Source organism: Lissotriton vulgaris, chromosome 9 (genome assembly GCF_964263255.1).
Source record: "Lissotriton vulgaris chromosome 9, aLisVul1.2, whole genome shotgun sequence".
Taxonomy (NCBI): domain Eukaryota; kingdom Metazoa; phylum Chordata; class Amphibia; order Caudata; family Salamandridae; genus Lissotriton; species Lissotriton vulgaris.
Window position 1 is genome coordinate 1,202,604,301 of NC_141697.1, and position 20,941 is coordinate 1,202,625,241.

The 20,941-nt window shown below is 46.7% G+C and overlaps 1 protein-coding gene across 3 annotated transcripts in view; it reads right to left on the reverse strand.

Moving 5' to 3' along the window:
- PLXNA1 (plexin A1) overlaps positions 1 to 20,941 on the reverse strand; it is a 569,446-nt gene that overhangs the window by 53,518 nt on the left and 494,987 nt on the right. For all 3 annotated transcript variants that reach the window (XM_086939278.1, XM_086939276.1, XM_086939277.1), the window contains exon 22: positions 12,970 to 13,226. In XM_086939278.1, coding sequence (XP_086795404.1) covers positions 12,970 to 13,226 — 257 coding nt within the window. The remainder of the gene's footprint in view (positions 1 to 12,969; positions 13,227 to 20,941) is intronic.

The window sequence follows — 20,941 nt, forward strand, 5'->3', positions numbered from 1 at the left end:
TAACCATGCTCTTAGCCAATCCTGGTGCAGTGGCGCTGCTAATGCAGCACCAGGATTGGCTGAGAGCAGTCCCTGCTCAGCCAGGCAGCCTGCTGGTGGTGCCGCGCGTGGGTGGACGGTGACATGCACGCACTTGTATGGCCAATCACACTGTGGCTTATGTGAACCATGCAATGGTGATTGGCCATTTCTATGCGCTGTCGGCACGTCACCGCGCCTGGCGCACTGTGCCACCCACACACGAGTAGTCCGTCACAAGACTAGAGTCGAGGTCTCTCGTGCCACCCGGTGTCGTGTTGTGTGTCTGCACAGTGCAAGGAAGGTAAACACTACTATTGCATCGACCCAGTGCCTCTCAGCCCCTGTGGAGTTCTCGATCGGGTAAGATTGCAGATATTACACGATCATTTGTACTGGCATTTTGTCTTTAAATGAACGATAACATAATGGTTCGTGGTTCCATACGTATTCTTTCCGCTGCTCAACACCCGCCTGTTTGTGCAGTGTGCACTTTGGCCAGCTATGTTTAAGTAAAGTTTTGCTTGGTATGGCTTTGTGTGTTTACACTCAGGTTTTCCTTTCAAGCAGGACCCTTCCTTGTTCTTTTTCCTGCTCATTGCGTTGGGGTTGCGTTCCCGCTCTTTCAGGGCTGGCCCTCTCTGTGGCCCCAAGTTTGATGTTCTTATTCTCTGGAGTTGGCTTTGGATTGATTAACTCTGCTTGTTTCTGTGTCTTGATGGTGAACATTTCCACTGGGGGGAGGGGCAGGGGCAGCAGGACTATACCATATATCTTTAAATTAACAATATTAACTATTCTGCAGTCCTCGGGCCAGACTGACCTGCATTGAAGGTACCAATCTTACAAGGTTCTCAGGTCCATGCAGGACTATTTAGGCCAATCTGGACCTGTTTCTTATAATATGGGACATAAAACTAAGACTACAAGTCCCAGAATTCTGAGAAAAAAACAAGCGTGGCCTAACTAGTCACGCTTTGACCTGGAGAACTTGGCAGCTATGCTCACCCGGATGAAAAGTACTTAAGTACAATTATAGCAAAGAGGGCAAGTAAGTATAGAACGTTCTCTCAGCTGTGCATTGCTATCTAAAGGTGATCATTTTAAAAAGTGTACAATTGAATATGCACGGAGGCAGATGGTGTCTACCAGACTCAGAAGGACACAGATGGGGTGGGACAGTCAGAGAAAAGTGTACAGCAGATTCTGGTAATCGGAGACCAGGGTGAGGAATATTGAAACTATAGGAAAATTGGAATTACTGACCAGAGAGGGGGGGGAAGGAGGGAAAACTGCCAATTAGAGAGGGCAGATAAAGAAGCAATGTTGGCGAGAAGAGAGTGCTAGTATCGAAAAAATAAGTGAAGTTACTGTGTTGTCTGTGCCAATGTGTATGCGTGCTGTGTTGGGTAGTCTGCATTAGTACGTGTGTATTGTGTTATCCCTGCCAGAGGGTCTGTTGACAGATAGGCGACGTACCATCATTTGCCCTGTGGCCTATTTTCTCCAGCTACTGACAGGCTTAGCTGCACATTATGTAGTGGCTGAGCACGTAAAAAACACCCATGCAACATACATGTATTTTTTACGCCTCACCACTTCGAAAAGTCACCATCCGCCACAAAGGTTCCGTTTGAGACCACTTGCTCAGTGGGAAGAGTGAAAATTAAGAACTCCCTGCTTGAAACCCTGATGGAAATAGCTACACTGCAGTACTTATACTTTGAGTAGCGCAATACTTAATGCTGCTAATCAGCATGCCGCACTGTGGTAGGGTCAGGCACCTATTTCAAGAACACACAAAGTTCCACCTTAACCAAGAGCATGCATTGTTCCTTCACACTTGTATCCACTATGGATGTTCGCAGAAGCAGCACACTAGTAGTTAAACAGAAAATGTGGGAAACCCTTGCATCTTTTGCCTACTAATGTCTTCAGTATCCGCAGGAAGATGCCCGACAGTCGAATTACGCCTTCCTGCTTCTCCAACTGCACAATGCGTAGGGAAGCCTTAGGGATGGAGTCCAGTCAAAGAACTTCCCAGAATTAGTTTGGCGAGATGCTTTTTAAAGTATTTATCGGACAAATTTTCTGGCTGGCATAATGGCGGGCAAACCATGGCACAGACTTCAATTGTTTGCTAAAAAACTAGAGTTACGGCCTAGGTTATCCCAAACAAGTCACTTACTGTTTTGCATGTGGGACTTGTAGCCATTAACCCTGGGCGGAGTTGGCGGAGTGGGGCTTCGCGGAGCTACGCGAAGTGGGTGAGAAACTACGCCCACCTCCGCACTCCGCGTAGCCCCACTCCGCAAACACCACTGGCCGCCAGCCCCGCCACCCGCCTCCCTCCCGCCCTCCCTAAATACTTTCAAATAAAGCAATCAAATAATTTAAAAAGCACTTACCTTGCCGCCGCTGCCCGCCGCGTCCCCGGGGCTCGCTATCTTCCGTCTTCTTTAGTAACGCGCATGCGCGGGCGGCCGCGCATGCGCATTTTCTCGTGCAAATGCGCATGCGCGGCCGCCCGCGCATGCGCATTACTAAAGAAGACGGAAGACGGAAGATAACGAGCCCCGGGGACGCGGCGGGCAGCGGCGGCAAGGTAAGTGCTTTTTAAATTATTTGATTGCTTTATTTGAAAGTATCTAGGGAGGGCGGGAGGGAGGCGGGTGGCGGCCAGCTACGCTCCGTCTGCGGAGCGTGCGTAGTGCCGCCTGGCTACGCCAGCTCCGCAAAATGCGGAGTAGGCGGCACTACGCACACTCCGTGCACGGAGCGTAGCTGGCCGCCCACCCCTAGTAGCCATGCAGCAAGTCCAGAAAACTGTATTCCACACTAGATTTGTTTGGACTCTGCAGTAAGGGAATACTTAGAGGGGCTAACGAGAAAGAAATCAGCAGGGATGAAACAAGATGGCTTCCTTTCAAAGCTTCTTAAAGTTTCCTCGTGTGGCTTCCACTGCAGAACTTAAGTGAAAGCAAAGAACTCTTGAAGTTTACATACAAAAAAATGTCTGGTTAAACTGCAGCGTATTTATTCATCGCTCTACTTGTGGAGAAGTGTGGCTCAGGGGTTAGAGGCGGCAGACCCGGAAGCCGAGATCGGCCCTGGACCAGGGTTCAATTCCCCGCCTCGGCAGGTCTCGGGCTCAATAATTCCACGGACTCGATAATTCTCGCTCCGGTGCCTACTCGACTCACGGGTTCACACTCTGCGACTCTGGGCAATAGCTTGCTTAATCTCCACAACGGCCCCTCGCGGCGGGATGCCTGGCTTTCACCTTGTGGATACCCTGCCGGGGTTATCTCACAGGGGAATACCAGGACGGGTTCCCTAAGCAAGCGCTTAGATGCCTGCGATGTGGGTGATATGCGCTATATAAATACATGTACATTTACATTTACTCCGTGACAGCGAAGTACAATAAATTGTGGGACTGTTTTTTCATAATTATTGTTACAACTTTTCATTTTACAAAGTGGACGGTGAACAAACAGGATTACCTGCTCAGAGATGGAAGGGGACAATGTTGATGCGAAGCAACATTTTGACCATCAGCCTTACCAAGCTTACAGAAGAGACTAGGAAATGAGGGTAAATAACATCATATATTCCTTGTCCTGAAAATTACGTTATTTTCCCAGTGAGAAAGAAAAGACCCGAACAGCTAGGATTAGAAGACACAGATTAAGAACCTTTCCATAAACGACAAAAGGGAAAAAAACGTACAAACAAGTAACTTTTTTCAATTTTCTAATTTCTTTTGAATTGTTCATAAGGACATTTTGGGCAAAATGGACACATGACCACCTTAACGCATTTATTACAGTACAGAGTACTTTGGCTTCCAGTATATTTCCTACAATTTGCACCAAGAAGCATGCCAGACATAAAATGAGAAGTCCCCAACTTATGTAATTTTTTTTTATTATTCTTTTTCCCGATTATGAAACTATTTTAGAGGCGGTGGTAAAAATCTTCTCGATGGCACTACAAAAAACATCTAAACTCAAAGGGCAAATGAACTACAAAAGCAATTTTCACACTTTTTGGGAAAGAGTTAACCCTAAATGCCAAGTCACTGGATGAAAAGGCCATTTAAGGCTTAGCACCAAGGAGGCAGGCCCTCGGCACATAAGGGGTTTGCAGAGCCTGGTTCACCATCAGAGAAGTCACACAGGGAGGGGGTCTGCTTCCCACCTCTGATCCGCAGAAAAGCTTTATTTACAGCACAGCTAGGCGGGCACGCAGCCCCAAAGCACAATTTATGTCAAGGCGGGTGATCAATAGAGAGAGGATGGGAAGATATCGAATCAACGGCAATAATGTATTTTTCAGCTGAATGCCGGCTCTCCAGCCTGAAAATCAATGCTGCGAAGATGTAATTCTTTTCTCTGCCCTAAAACAGAAACACAGCCTATTCTGCTCGAAATGGATTTGTGCGTTCGCTGTAACCGCGCTTCTGGTGGTGGTGGCCGCAATCTTTGTTCGTGCCCAAGGGAAAGCGGATGAGCACATGACGATGTCAGTACAGCAGGCTAGCTGGTCCTGGCATTTGGAAAAAGGGTGGGGGAAATTAGACATAAGAGCAATCATAATCCTTTGCTGCATAGAAGGTGTGTGATGTCCACCTTATAAAAAAAAAAAAGCTTTAACATTTCTAGGCAAGTGTGCAATGTTAATATTCAGTTTGACAATAGAATGTTTTTTAGACACCCCTGGTGAGGACTAAACTTGGTCAGAAGTAACCATTCAAAAAATCTTCATAGCCAAAATGTTTATCGGGAACACATGAAAATGCTTTTAAAATGTCATCTTCAATTTGCCTTTTCACGAACATGTTTCGTCACATCATATTTTTTTTAAAGGTCTTCAGCATAAACAACAACATGGAAAAAGGCTTCCTCACCCAATGGACTAGTCTTTTACTGTCCACGCCCGGAGGTCAAGATGCCAAAGAGGGGTGACTAGACCCAGTTTTCTTGAGTGAAGTTGGGGGTCACTATGGCCAGAACATATATTTGCTGGTGTGAGTGGACTCCATGGTCTCAGTCAAGAATCTCTCATCTGGTGACACGTTCTCTTGGTCAATATGGATCATTGTGGCTGCTCTCGGGTGAATGCCAGAGAATTTAATGAGATCATGTTGTGAGATCCCAGAGAAAGTGCTCTGCTCTCATCCACATGCACCGACTCAGAGTGCACTGCTTTCATGCTTACCGATGGGTAAATAGGAATTAAATGGATCAGATTCTCAACGAATGACCTTCCCTTGCTGTTCAACACATCATGGGATCAATATTTTTTTTGCCTTCAAACGATTAACAATTATTTATCCGAGGGGGTCATCAATGTTTAGGCTTCTGATGACAATGGCTGGACATGGTATGCGGTAGAAGCAAGCTGGAACTCTCCAACAGCGAGCGCTGAAGTTTGTGAGGGACGCCTGAGGGTGCCACACAACAAATATATCAAACTGTATGCCAACTCTGCTTTCCATCAGTGCATCATCTGTAGACCTGTGTGCTAAACAGGACTACCGGAGGGACAGAAAACATGAAGTGCTGGTACTGTGTCTGTACAATGATGGTGCACAGAAATGGGGTAAGAGGGCTTATGATGGCATAAAGACATTAAATTGCAAATCTTGAAAGTAGAGAGGCTTTGTAACATTAACACTACATAATGATCTACAAAATATATCCACACACACACGCCCCACCCTCCAACCACCAACCTTATATAACTAGCTCTCTCCGTAGTGCTTTACATATTACGTTCTCCGCCTCCTCTGGCCCACTTTATTTATTGCGACTGGTCAGAATCTGCTACAGCGCCGCGCTCAGCGGCACCCCTAGGGAGGGACTTGATCACAGCAGACATGAGGCGAAGCTGGAAAAGCTACAATTTATGAATTGTTTTCCATTGGTTATGTGGCTCAGCTTCCAGGATTTATTACAGAGCGCGGCAGAGAAAGCATCAGAGCCATCTTAAAATATTGATGGGAGAGCTGTGTCTGCTGGGATCTGAGAGACTATCCTTACACCCCACTTGGCTACCTGCTGGCCTCATAGCATGAACTTCATGCTCAGTCGCAATCTGATCTTTCCTTCCTTAAATGTTTCATGCTTCAAGAGAGAAACGCAGGCTCACAAAACAAAGACAGGACTCCAAGTGAACAGTTCTTTCGCTGAGTAATTCTTTTGAGGAAGCAATTCTCTGAGGCCTGAGTTCTTGGAGAAAGCAAATCTTAAGAGGGAGCGATCGATACATGAGCTGTGATAGCTACGCAAGGACTAAGGTTGCCAACAGAATCCTACTACCCCTCTACATCGAAATCAGGGGCTCCAGGAAGTGACATCACAACTCCTTTGACTTCGATCACATTAAAGGAACCGATAAAAGATGTTTGCACTAAATGACTTGACAACTGGATTTTTTTAAGTATCCCTACTGAAAGCTAAAGTCTCATGGTTGCTAAAAACAGTTATTGATCAAAATGCATAAATAAATAAGTTTCTCATCTCTGGTAATACCGCAGTTAGAGTATCCACCAGAAAAAGCGCTACCGAAGGTAAGTTACCTGTATTTTTGGATGGATATTTCAAACCAAAGATTCCTCACCTTTAGAGTAGATACCAAAGTAATAACACCCAAAGGTGAGTGACTTGGACCAAAAAGTCCTGTAGAACCGAAAAGGCGAAATGTCCTTCACTTCGGACCCGACTTGCAAGGCAGTAGTGCTTCGTGAACATATGCACCGATTCTACGTCCCAGACTGGCAGATGTCCAGGGCAGGCGCTCCCTGGTGGAATAGGCTCTCAGACCGTACAAATGCTGCTTTTTGGCTAGGGCAGTTATTAAAGCAGAAGACTAACCCCCTCTTTTGTGCAGTCTAACCTTCACCTCGGAGTACCCCACATAGGCAAACTGTCCACTCTATGGATCCTAGTATGACTGAAGCAAAAGCTTAAAGTTCTTCTGGGGTCAAATCAATGAAGTCTCCCCACCCCTTTTGAGTGCTGAGGATGGTGGAAGAGTGATGGATTGCCTACCATGGAAAGGAGTCACAATATTAGGCAAGAAGTCTGCCTGAGCCCTCTGCATCAGTTTGTCCATAAAAAAGTGGCGCGGTGGTTGCACAGACCGTGCTTGAATCCACTCAAGACGAGCTGCAGTGATCACAATGAAGAACAAGAACAGTCTGCAAGGTCAAAAGACGAAACGAGCAGCCGTCTCGAAGGGTGCACATGTGAGAAATGTCGAGACCAAGTTAAAATCCCACTGTGGCATCACAAACCGTTTGGGAGGAAACGTGCATCTGAGACTTTTAATAAACTGCATCACACCAGGTGACTTAAACAAGGACACTAGGTCCTGTAAACTTACAAAAATGCTGAAAGGACCAAAAATTCCCTTATATAGTGCCAACTGCAAGACCAAGACCAAAACAAACAGGACATCCAACAGTTTGGTTTGTAAGGGGTCTATATTGCAAACTCCACACCAGGTCATACATCTGCCCCAGCGTCCAGGATAGATTTAATCTGGGGACGGGCACCCAGCGTATCCACTACTTCAGGAGGCAAATCAAACGCAGTTAACCGCCACCGCTCAATCTCCACTCATGGAGGTGTGGATTGTGCAGGTTTGGTAAAGGGCCCTGGCATGACAGGAGATCCTCTGGAAGTGGGAGCCCGATGAGAGGGCAGATACTCCTGTCCAGAAGGTCTGGATTTCACATTCTCTTTGGCCCAAGTCAGAAACGCTAGAATGACCTAGGCCCCGTGTTCTTGATCTTCTTCAGAACTCGGAGCAGAAAATGCAGGGGCAGGAAGGCGCACCGGAGTCTCATGGTTCACTCCAGCCAGAATGAGTCTCCTAGTGAATCTTTTCGCAGGAAATCCAATGTGCAAACCTGGTGATAGTGCACTTTTTAACTGTGGCGAAAAGAACTAGCTTGGGTTCTCACCATTGGTGGTGGATGCCCGGCGCCACCTCGGTATGTAGAAGCCCGTTTTGATATGCTTGACATCACCATCGGAGCTCGTCTGCTGTGGCATTCAGTCGATTTGCAACCAGGAAAATGCCTGGACTCCCCTGTCCGCTCATAAGGCACAGCACCTCCTGACAGGAGATCTGGGAACCTACTCTGCCCTGCTAGTTGCAGTACTACATGGTGGTAGTATTGCTCGTAAGAACCTGCACCAACCATAATGGAGGGCAGGCCAGGCGAATGCCTCACAGCTTCAACAAAGTAATATGGAGCTGGCATTAACCCAGAGTCCGCAGACCTCCCCCTCCCACAGGGCACCACTCCAACCCACTAGTGATGCATCAGTCACTATCGTCGGCTCTGGATGGGGGAGGGAGAGGGGCTGGTTGTCAGACCAACCATGTTCAAGGAGCCACCACCGCAGACCATGGGCAGTCCCTTCCGAAATCTGGATGGACTCTGCTAGATTTCCACAGTTGGGCCCCCTCTGAGACTGCAAATTCCATTGCAGAACCCTCGTGTGCCATCGGAAACAGTTGACCGCGAAAATGGGAAGGCTAAGAGGCCAAGATGCCTCAGAGTTGCTCTAAGTAGGATCCAGCACCGAGGCTGAAACATCAGATCAGGATCATAGCTTGAATGCCCTGGACTTGCTGCAGTCGAGGGAACGCCTTGAATTGCACTGTATCCAGGAAAACGCAACTAATGACAATGTCTGTGAGGAAATTCAGGGGGGACTAAGACTTTCTGCTTATGAACCTCAACAATGCCAGAGCTCCCCGTCGTCTGGGGGTGGCCTACAACTGGCTGTGGTGAGCCTGGCCTTCAACAGTGAGTCATCAAGGTGGGGTAAACAAAGCACTCAGAACCTCCGAAGGTGTGCCCCGAACACCTCCATCACCTTTGTGAATACCTGAGGGGCACTGGTGAGGCCTAAGGGGAGCACAGAAAACTGAAAATGCTCCTAACCGACCTCGAACCAAAGAGACAAGAGCGGTTGAAGAGCATATCCTTAAGTGAAGCGTGCACATCTCCTTGCTTTTGTTTGGAAATTATAAATCCAGTACTTGAGCTGCCCTGTGAACTACAACTTTGAAAGAAGCCCTTTCTTCAGCAGGTGGTCCAAGCGGCGAATCCATCCCTTTATCCAGGGAGATATCAAGGGCACAGGCCTATTGATGAAAATGTATCCATGAATTCCCAAGTACAAGTGGTAGCGGACTCATGCTTTGGAGTGCTTAAAATGCTTCGGCAATTCCTGCCCCTACTAATGGTAACACATAGAAAGACTGTGGTCCAGGTGCTGGTTCTTTCCAGGCTGGACTACGTTAACAGCCTTTATTTGTGAATCCCTGAATACCTGCTGACACGTTTACAAGTAGACCAGAATGCAGCGGCCAGGGCAATTCTTATGCTCGGGACCAGAACACGGATGTCCATTCACCTGAAAGCCATTCATTGGCTAACGATCCGCAAGCGATTATATTCAAGTCCATGGTCCGGACCTTTAAATCTCTTCATGGGTTGGGGGCCCCATACCTCAGTCCAATTCTACTACCCGTGTCGTGCTCCGAGGTCAGCGGCACTCCACTTAGCTTGCACTCCCAAATCATTTCATGCTCGAATTGGAGTTCGCTTGTTCCAGGTACAAGCTGCAAAGCTTTGGAACAGCCTCCCCCTGGATCTTAGACAGATGCAGGGCCTTCTCCCTTTTAGGAATTCATTGAAAACCTGGCTATTCCAACAATAGTGCGATACTAGTAAGTCTAGTTCTTCGTTAGCCCCCACACAGCATCCGTAGCGCCGGGACACTATCGAGTAGCCGTGCGCTTTACAAGTCCATAACATATTGCATGTCAGTGTAGAAGTTTCAATCAGCATAATGGGGCGGGAGCTCACCAACATCTTTCGGGAGTACCTCGGTCAGAATAAGAACCAAAAAGATAAAGGAGGCTCTTCTTGGTGCAATTGCCTTGAAAGAGGTGTCAGTGCCGAAACAGGCTGAATGAGAAATGGTTGTGCATTCGTTGTTTGGGTTGGGCATTGGAACCATAATGAAGTTATCTCCAGTCAGCACTGGAGACATCTGCACCAGCGTCAAGAATATGTGGCCCAGGGCAGGTGTAGGTGCCAAAGGCAGTGTTAGTACCGTAGACAGTGCACAGTCCGAAATGGGTCCTATGGGGTCAGTGGATGCCAGGGGAGGTCCTACTGGTGGAAACCCAATTGGAGGCCCCTTTGGAACTGTGTGGCTCGGAGGCGCACCTGAGGAAGCAGGTAAAACGCTGAAGATCTGCACCATGGCCTCTCTGAAGGCTTCCACTAGTTGCAGCATCGCCAATAGCCTGGGGAATTTGGACACTCTGGAATCAAGTGGGAAAACAGCTCTGTGTTCAGGGACCCTGGGGTAGACAAACTAGTACTGAGACACCCTCATGTTCTCTCCTTGGAGAGGAGAGGGTGGTGGGATGGAGACGTATCCCACTTCACTTTCTTGTGTTTTTTGATTTCAACTTTGACTAACTGGAAAACTTTGACCTTGGCGTGGACTTTTCGCTACACCGGCCCGGGAATGAGACCGTGTCCGCACCTGCAGCTAGTAGTAGGAGCTGCATGAAGGCTTCCTCTTCTTCTAGTGATTTGCAACATACAGCTTTGCCCCCTGGTCCCAGATTGCTTCAGGATGCATAAGTGTCCACTTGTTGCGCAACTTCGAAACGTGGCCCCACAGAGGCACACTTTATGCGGGCCCGTGAGAGACATTTGTTTCATGCTGTCACAGTATGGTATTAAGCCTGCCATTTTAGGAGGGGACATAGTGCCTTCTTAGTTTTTCTTTTTAAGACCGATGGAAGTAGAAGCAGAGCTTCGGATCCACGTTAAAAGGCTTGAAAGAAAGGAATGGATGTTAGCATGTATGGGAGGTGCGTTTTCTTTGTGTTTTATATAGCACAAACTAGACCCGAAGATATCAGCTATCTGAGCGCTTTATATGAGCACCAGTTTCGTTACAGATGGACTCATTTATTTTTGCTGGGCACCGGAAATTAAGTGATTTGCCCAGAATCACAGGATGTTTAGCATTGTTGCAGAGACTCGACCCCAGTTCCACAGCTTCGAGGTCCACAGCTCTAGCCGGAAGGCTACATCCTCTCTCTGCTTATATGTGGCTTTCCTGCATCACCTCTGTAGCGGTACAGATCTGTTACGGATTCGCATGAGCCACCTTGCAGCACACTGGAGCATCGCTGACCTATCCGGTCTGATGTTGGTAAAATATTCTAAAGGTGAGGAATTTGCGATTAGAAGTATCCATTAGAAACCTAGCTACTAAAGCTTGTAAAAACTAAGCAAAGTACTTAATCAAAAAACGTGTCCACTTGCAACTGCCTTCCCTAGACAATTTAAGATGCGTACTCCTAGAAAGGGTGAAAGAGGTACAATGTGTGCCAAAAACAGATCTCATTTACCGTTGGGTGTAAATGTTTAAGGTAAAATAATGACCCGATATATAAATATTCCGCCACCATCAACCATCTCTCACAAAAGCAAATAGTACCTCCGCCCTTGTCGATCGCCAAATGCCACAATTGAGGAATATCACCACTACTGCTATTTTAAGGACTATCAAGGAAAATTACACCCTTCCTTAAGGTGCCTTCAAACACTAATAAAGCAACAAAGTTGATATTACCAAACTCAAAAAATAAATCCGAAATCACCAGACCGAGAAATACAGCAGCCTTGTTTCTGGGTTTTCATACAAAAAGTACTCTAAAGCAAAATAAGCGAAAAGCAAGCGGAGTTATTTTACAATATTTATATTTTCCAAGCCTGGGCAGTGAACTCCGCTCGCGGAGTTTGCAAAGTTTCCTGCACTCCGTGTTACGAGAAGCTCGCGGAGATCCCAAAAACTCCGCTTCGCGCAGCGTAGTGGAGTTTTTTTTCCTCGCTCGCGTTCACCAATGTCAAGTTGGCGAGCGCAAGCGTGGAAAATAACCCTCCCGGCGAGATTTCTGAAGGCGGGGGTCCGGTTTCTCATTGAGAGTTGTCGCGTATGCTCGCCACCGCTCACGTGGAGAAACTGCCCGTTCACGTTGAGAAACCTGCTGTTCGAGTAAAAATCGACATGAGCGGCAGAAAAGGTAAGCTTGCGCTGTGCATGGTGCTGTTCGCAATGATTGCACAGTGTGGACAAGCATCCGGCACTGTGCACTCACCTCAAACAGCATTTTTCTACCCTACTCGGCCGCTCGCAGAGCTCCGCATAGTGCGGCGGAGTTTTTTTGGCACTTTGCATAGCTTCGCGTAGTGCAACCCCGCGAACTCCGCCCAGGGTCAATATTTTCAAGTTCCCATGCAGTCTATCACCATCGCGTGCAGCACCTATGTATGCTATTTTGTCTCTGGCTTGATTTTAGTAATAGATCACTTTGTAGGTGCATTGAGTCACTGAAGGCCTGATATCTCCAACTTCAAACTTAAGGGGCTTTGGTCAGAGAAGCACTTCTGATCTAGGGGTGATTTCCTAAATGCAGCAAATGTTTCCCACACTTTGTGGAACAACTTCAACTAATTTACCAATTACTTCATATTTGCTTACATTGCTGTACTTTCTTAAACTCATCATGCATCTATTTAGCCTGGGATCTAGCCTAATCAAACGTGTGATTTCAGAAAAATAAATGAAATGTTTTTTATTACAGTAAAAGAAAAGGAAGGAGACTAGATAAGAGGGAAAAATGCGGTTGCTCGCAACATTAGATCTCTGTTCTAGCAAGCTCTAGAGAGATTGATTACTTGCCTTTGTGATAAGAAGGCTGCAACACCTTCACTGTTATATGATGGTAAACCTTGAAGAGCATGCCACTTTTTACCTGTGTATACAAAATGCCCATGTTCGTTTAAACTCGTCGCCGCTGCAGATACTACAGCCAGGGACTTGGACTCACCTTCGCAGCAGCAGCTTGGGGTGGTTCTTGCTCTCCAGGTTCTTCTCGATCAGGTCAGAGAGCAGCTGCTTCAGGACACCCGTGGCGTACTCCATCTCCCCCTGCAGTGCAGTCATGATCAGGGATGCCACATTGCCTCGGTCGCGCATGGAGAAGCTGCGCTGAGCTTCGAGGGTACGGATGAAGGTCAAGAGGAAGTGCTTTTTGGTCAAGAGCTGTCCGAACAGGGTCAGGGACTTCTCAACGTTGGCCTGGACCTGAAAAGTAAAAATGACACCACATTAGATGAGACTGGTCCATAAGAGCACAATAAAGTGAGTCAAACCTACATTTCGGGATACCCTACTCTCCCACCCTGACAACAGAAGTGCCATGTCGCGTACTACCTGCATATGTGCTAAAAAGGGTGACGTTGTGTGAGCTTAGCTTGCAACCGGTCTTGATATTTCATTTACTCCATTCTCAATTTTTCAAAAGCAGGGAGTCGAAAAGTTGATAAGACAAGGAAGTCTATACGCCCCCCCTTCCCATGACTATTCACCAGCTATTACATCTCCTCAAAAGACCACTGACGCCTTTCCCTATGTAGGTCCACATCTTTATTCCCCGTCCATCACCCATATGACACCAGAACTCATCTACAGAGGAATAAGAAAGAAGTGATGATGATGCTGGAGGCACTAGGGGTGGGTGTCTGAAAAGTTTCAGCGCTCTGGCCATCATCTCCTTGTGTTTGCTTGGTTCGCCCTAAGTTGGCAGGGTATGCCCAGACGGGGGTTCCATGCTCACTTTGCCACTGGATTCAAGCTAGCCTGGCTGATGAAGGGTGTTACCCAGAAACCGGTCCCAGGATGCTTGTTTACGGTCCAGGAAAGACCTGGCTTGGCAGTTCAGGCTGGAATGTTCCCATGAGGCACAGGGTCAAGACTGATTTGCATTTAGCTGGGTCTGAAATGAGGAGGTGAAGTGAGCTAAAGAATGATGATGGACTCAACCCAGATCTGTGACTGGGGGCGAGTGCCTGAAAAGTATCAGCACTCCGTCCATCATCTCCTTGCGTGGGCACTAGGACATAGCCCATCAATTAGGACTGCTCTGCCGACACTGGGTTGAGTAACTCTTCTAATCAATATTCCAACATGTGGCAAATGTATAACAAGATACAAGATAGCAATCCGGTGTTCTCGTTTTACTTGCATCTTCATGACCACGTCCAATCCTGGGTCTTCAGTTTTACCCCGGCAATGTCTGTATTGTTGTTTGGTTTTTAGCGCCACTGTGTTTTTTTTTACTAATGTACTGAAATAGTGATCTTAATAATAGGGGTTATTGATACCCAGCTGAACAAAATTTATTTTATCAAAATAAGGAAAATCGGAGACTGCAGTTCTGAAAATTAAACCAGGAATTAAACCTAGATCTTTTGGACAACAGCAAAAAGGTGGAAAGTTTAGACGGAGTTATTCTTAACAACTATAATTTCCTCCATTGACAATTCCATTTCTATTTTTAACCCAAATGCAAACAAGTTATAATTGTGCCACAAAGGGAGCAGCCCACCTAAATTGCTAAATAATAGTTTTGGTCAATGATAAATCCCAGAGCACACGGTAGTACCCTAATAACCCCCAAAAAAAATTCACTTTACTCCTCACGCCCACCACCCATGGCTAAAGCTTTGTTCGGAGTTTCCATCTACTTAACATGCTTGGGTCATGTACAACAATTACTAAAGTATTAAATAGACTCTAAAGTGATAAATGTCCATAGTTTCAAGCCCTCTTAAGGTTTGCGCTCCCACTCAATCCCTATTTTTGCTGGTTGTTTCTGAGACACCCCCATCCTGCATTTAGCCATCTGGGGATGTGGTGTCCAGAAATGGACCCAACACTTCATACGCGGCCTCAGTGTGGATGTGTAGAGGGCCACGGTTGCAATAGCGACAAGAAAGTGGGGGTGGGTGACTTACGCACTTGTCTAAGCTCTGCTCTCCTATCTGAAAGCCCAACAATTACTTTAACCCTTTGTGTGCTCAGGACGGCCCCCGGCCGACCTACGTCACACTGGGTGTGTGCTCAGGACAGCAGGGGGCCGTCCGAATTCTGCTGCTTCCCCAGCGTGGGGCAAATTCCACGCCTGTGCGGAAGAATTAATTAGTGGGCGGAGTTCGGACGGCCTCTGGCCGACCTGAGCACGCAAGGGGTTACACCCCCTAATTGATTCCCTGCACCACGGGGAAGGGGTTAATGAGGAGCAGCAAACTATTCCAGGTTGTACACAACTTCGAATGCATAGGGGCGAGAAAGGGTTGTAGCATAAGACGTTTTAGAAAAGCCAAGTTAAAGGGCAGTTGAGATGGACACGGAATGTCAACATTGTTTAGTTAACAAAACTTAAAGACAAAAAATGTACAAGCTAAGGTAGTAATTTAATAACCTCACCTCAAAAACTTTTGAGTATTTATATATCTTAGCCATATGCACACCCTTCAAGAGAAGAGGACTTTATTATGAACAATTATCTTAAGTAAAATAGGGAAGCCCCTCTCCCTGGGCATCCACAGACACTATAATTCCAGTAACCTTGAACATCTGGACTGCAGAGACGAGGAAGGCACTCTTTTGGAAACAAGCAGCGCATCATCAGGTAAACATCAGTTTGATATTCTGGCTCGAACCTCGCCTCTATTAAATTAGTTCGGATATTAGTCCTTCCCCGAGTGCTCTCTGCAGCTGAAGAACATCCACCTGGGATATTAATCACTGAAGTATTGATAATTAATTCGCCGGGTACGTTCGCAGCTCCTCGCAGGCACGGATTTTTCCAAGTGCTTGGAACTATAAAAAGAATCTGGCATGTCTGCAGGAGTCTCTGACTCGGAGAGCTGGCAGCATACCAAGGGAAAGCTGGTGACACAGCAAGAAGTCACTTTCAATCAGATGGATGCAGAGAGAAGAGATTGGCAGTGCTCTAAGGTATGTTAAATATCAGGGTACCTAAAGACGGTGGCCAATCGTGCCATAATTCACAGAACAAAGCCACCCATGCTTTGGTTTAATGTAACAAAAAGATTAGCATGTCTCCTCTGTGTTTGTGATACATCCTCACCACATCACCTGATTGGGGAAGGGGGGGTATTGTGTGCTAGAAGACATGGAGCTGCCACATTAGGTAACTTCTAAGAGGGAAGTGCCCCCCCCCCCACCCCCACTGCACTTGGCATCACCACTAACATGCCAAATAGGCCTAAAACTGCCAAGGAAGACTCTACACGGATCTGTATTATTCTGTTCGAACTCTATGACTATGTATTTCACCTGTATTATTGACGCTACTGACTATCTATGCACACATTTACCTCTCTGTTCGAACTCTATGACTATGTATTTCACCTGTATTATTGACGCTACTGACTATCTATGCACACATTTACCTCTCTGTTCGAACTCTATGACTATGTATTTCACCTGTATTATTGACGCTACTGACTATCTATGCACACATTTAACTGTAATATTTATATTATTGATGTGCTGTACTACTTTGCTCCCTCACGTACCTACCCTTCCCACTTATGTTTAATTTCACTCTCTTGTTGGTATTCCCGGCTTTGTAAAGCACTCTGATATCTGCAAAGATCTTGTTCGCGCTATATAAAACTTTCAAAATAAATAAATAAATAAACCATCTTCGCCCAGCATTCCAAAACACCAATTTGCATTCAGAGGCCCCATTCTGCTTCCTCTGTGAGGTAAATGAACAATGCGGAATTAAATATTTAATCAGGCTTGCTGTCGCACCGGGTGGGGGCGAAGAGGAGGGGGTGCTCGGCGTTAATGATGTTCGTACTTGGCCTGGAATTACTGCTGGGGAAAGATTCATGTTCAAGTGTAATAGCGGTGGCGGCACTTGTTCTGATTAAAGAGCTGAATAAAAGACAACCTGATTAAACTTGTATTAGGCCCACAGCACTATATTGGTTTTATTTAATATTTCGTCTGCCGTACAACAATCGCTGCCCCCGTGTAGCTGTAATATCTTCAAATCCCATTAAGGGAGAAGCTCAAACTCAACACGGACAAGACGGAAGGAGCAATCTTCGGCAAAGACACCTCAGTTCTGGGACTCTACCTTGTGGACTCCCCCGCTTCCGAAGAGCGACCTCCGGCGGCAGATCGTTCTCCCACCTCGCCGCCAAGACCTGGAACACCCTCCCCATCAACCTACGGCAGACCCAGGACCTGCTGACCTTCAGAAAACTCCTCAAGACTTGGCTTTTCGAGCAGTAGCAGCATTCTCCACCCCAGCGCCTTGAGACCCTCATTGGTTAGTGCGCTTTACAAATTATATTATTGATTAATTGAATGATTCGTCTGCCGAACTCTGACCCAGAGGCCACCCATGCAAAGCACCTCTGAATAGGAAATGACAACAAACTCACCGTGGCTGGCCAAGTGAATGCAGCTCGGTCTCCTGCTTCCACAAACTCAAAATGCTCAACAAGATCTTCAAATGGCTCCCATCGCCCCACAACACTCGCAGAAGCGTCACCTAAGCCCTCATCATCAGCATGTTGGACTACGGCAATGCACTCTATGCTGGAATCAACGCTCAACTGACCAGAAGACTCCAGACCATACAAAACTCAGAGGCCAGTCTCACTCTCAACCCCCGACCCCACACTCGATCACATCAAAGAGCTCCACTGGCTCCCAAACTACAAACAAACATTCTTTCAACTCTTCACACACACATGCAAACAATATTGGCCGCACATACCTCCACAGCTACATACACTTCCACAAATGTAACAGACAGCTTCTCAGCTGGACTCCCCTAGACTGCTGCATATTCAGAACTAGATCTAGAGATCTTGGCTTCTCCTATCTCACTTCGAAAGCCGTGAACGGCAAGCACTGCACATCAGAGCCGCCGCCTCAGCTCTTGATTGCTGCAAAGAAACTGAAGACCCGTCTCTTCACCTAGCACGGACCGTGGCTCGAACCATACAACGCTTCAATGCCAGGATACCCTCCCTGGTGAGTTGTGAGCTATATAATTAAACATAACAAAACAAAAGACAAGGGTGTTAAACTTCCTGTTAACTCCAAGCTAGCCAGAACCTTCCCAGGATCCCTCAAGGCCTGTTGTGCTACGTAGGAACCTTCAACTGCTGTTCTCTCAGAATCCCTGGGCCAGCTCAACTCTTCAGCAATACTTGGGCCACTGCATTCCAGGGAAGCAGGGATGCTCAGTCTATTGTACCGTCCACAGTGCAATGAAGCAGGGATGCTCATTCTATTGTACTCTCCACGATACAATGAAGCAGGGATGGTCAGTCTACTGCGCTGGCTAGACCCAGAGGTATCAGAGCACTTTACATAAGGAACAGCAATTTTTAAAATTATTTATTCGAGTTTTATATAGCGCTGGCTAGACCCGGCCACCCAAGCCATTGTGATAGTTTCGGGGGCCAGAAATAGTCCAAAATGTCACACTTGTAGGAGTGTGGTGGTTAGTAGTTGCGCTGTTACTGTTATTGGCATCATGACAGTGTCAATGTGTGGGCTCCTGACGAGAGCCCTGGCACTTATTTTTTTTTACAAATTAAGCACTGATTGAAACAGTAATGCTCATTCAAGCTGTATTCGGTATTATAGTTAAAAAGATACTATATTCTCCTTCATCAGGCCCAGTGAGGAATGAATGCCCAGTCCCACGGCTCTCTCTAGTGCAGTAAACTTGGAGTACAGAGTCCTGCTGCAACAAGCACACCTCACTGTTGGCTCTAGTGACATAGGAATGGCATTGCCTGCTGTCTAGATTGCAAATACCTTAGACTCAGTCCAAGTCACCAGTGTGGAGCTATAGTGACTTGTGTGGACGACCACAGCTGCCCTCCTCTTATCTCCGGCCATCAAAGCCCTCACAACACTCAAATGACGTCATTTCAGCCAGTAAGAGAGATGATGGCTTCGGATGTGATCTGAATTATGCACACTCTGGATTCTACAGTGTGGCAGACACTGCAACAGGATGTCCAGCTGCCAGTCCACACATCCACAACTATCAAACTGTAAACACAACATGGAAACATTAAAAAACGTAACTCTTAGCTGCAGGACAAGAAGTTGCCATGGCTGAATTGTACCAAATGCCTTACCTTGCAAGTTAAAAAGAGGAATTTTGCAACTACAGGGTACCAGTTTCACATAGTAACTTTTTTACTCAGTGGTGGACGGGTTTACATGGAAAATGTAAAGCTCCTCTCCAGGCTCGGTGATAAGCCATCGAATACCCTAAACCCAGTGGCGTTTAGGTATCGCTGACCAGTCAAAACCTCAGAGCCAACAGACCAGTCCCTCCCCTAACAGAAGTTAAGTCAAGCTGTTGCACTGTGTTTCCATCGTACGCTGCTTTTCTGTATCGCAGGTTCACCAATTACTTGGCCTTTTGGTGCTGATGAAGCATCAGTGGTCCTCCACAGAGGTCGCTCTTAGCTTGGAGCCAAGCTGATAAAGGCTTGTATCTAAATCAAGCAGACGGAAGGCTGGCAATACTTTGGGTCGTTGGTCTTTGCTTTGCGGGAGCTGTGACTTTTAGGAAACCAGGGCACGTGTACGGTTGTTAGTGGATCAGTAGTCTACTAAATTGATATGTCGCGCATACATAGCGACAAAGAGCAACATGTTTTGTTGAAACTCAAACGTTTTAAGGTCTTCAAGTAAAGCCCTTTTAATTTGACTAATTTGCATGTGTGATATACCTGCGTATTATCTGGGCTTTCAGCCAGCCCTCTTCACTTAGCCATTGGCTAACTTCATTGTCCGTGATGGCATTCTGCCCTTTCACAAGGAGCAAAACCAACCACAAAGTAGTTCCCTTAAGTGTCAGGGAGTACTATGGTAAAGTGTGCTTCTGAGACCCAAAAAATATTGTTGCTTTTAGCCAACTTTTTTTTGTTTTGACGAGGGCCTCTCAGTTCCCCCAAAAAATAGGGATTTGCCAAAAATAAACCTGGAAAAACAAATCTAGCACTGACAAAATCTCAGCGACTAGACCTTGGATCACACCAGTATGGTACACCAGACGTACTGGCTTTGCCAATGCTTATTTTGATTCTGGAATTTGTATGAGAGAGACCAGTGGTTGTCAACCCAGAGTAAACCACCTTTGCTTGTCGGCAGTGGCCAAGCCTCCTGTCTCGACTTTAGCAAACGGCAAAGTCTGAATGCAAATTTACTGTCTGCGCTTCAACTAGGAGTCTGTCCGGCTCCTAAAATTGACAACAGATATTTCTCCTGCTCCGTTTATGACACCATATTCTCTAGTTTTAAGACCACAAAATAGTCTGCATTTTTATGAACTCCTCCTATAAGTCTCTAGTAATGTAACAGAGGAATCAGGGCTTGGAGCCCATCACGTCTGCATATCCCTTGTTCAAAACCAATTAGCCAATTCTAATCCGAGACAGCATTGCTCACCCTAAATACTGTCAAAGTCTGTGCATGCACTTTGGTCAGGTTCGCACCAGAAAGTGCAGGGCAGTCGGAAGCCAACTAGCAAGTGCCCCCTTCCCCAGTCACATCTCCGTGCATGCGCAAGGAGGAGAGCACCCACCTCGGAATAGACAAGCAGGCACATTAGACAGCCGCGTGTCGGAGGGAGGATCACAGCGGTCGACAATCAGCAGGCCTATAGGGCAGCACTATGGAAGATAAACGGACCTCAGGCCCACCCCTTTGGCATTCCATTGGATGTTAAGTTACTGGGTCTGGAAGAGCATTACAGAAATCTTAAGGGGCCAGTAGCCTTCCTAAACAACCAAAAAATAACTAATTTAAATGATCCGCATTGGTTCATCCCTTATCCTAGAGGTGCTCGTAACCGCAGCAAGGGTTAGGTGCCATAAGCAGTCACAATGGGTATGAAGGCGCAGTCTGCACGGACAGCAAAGAAAGGCCACATCAGA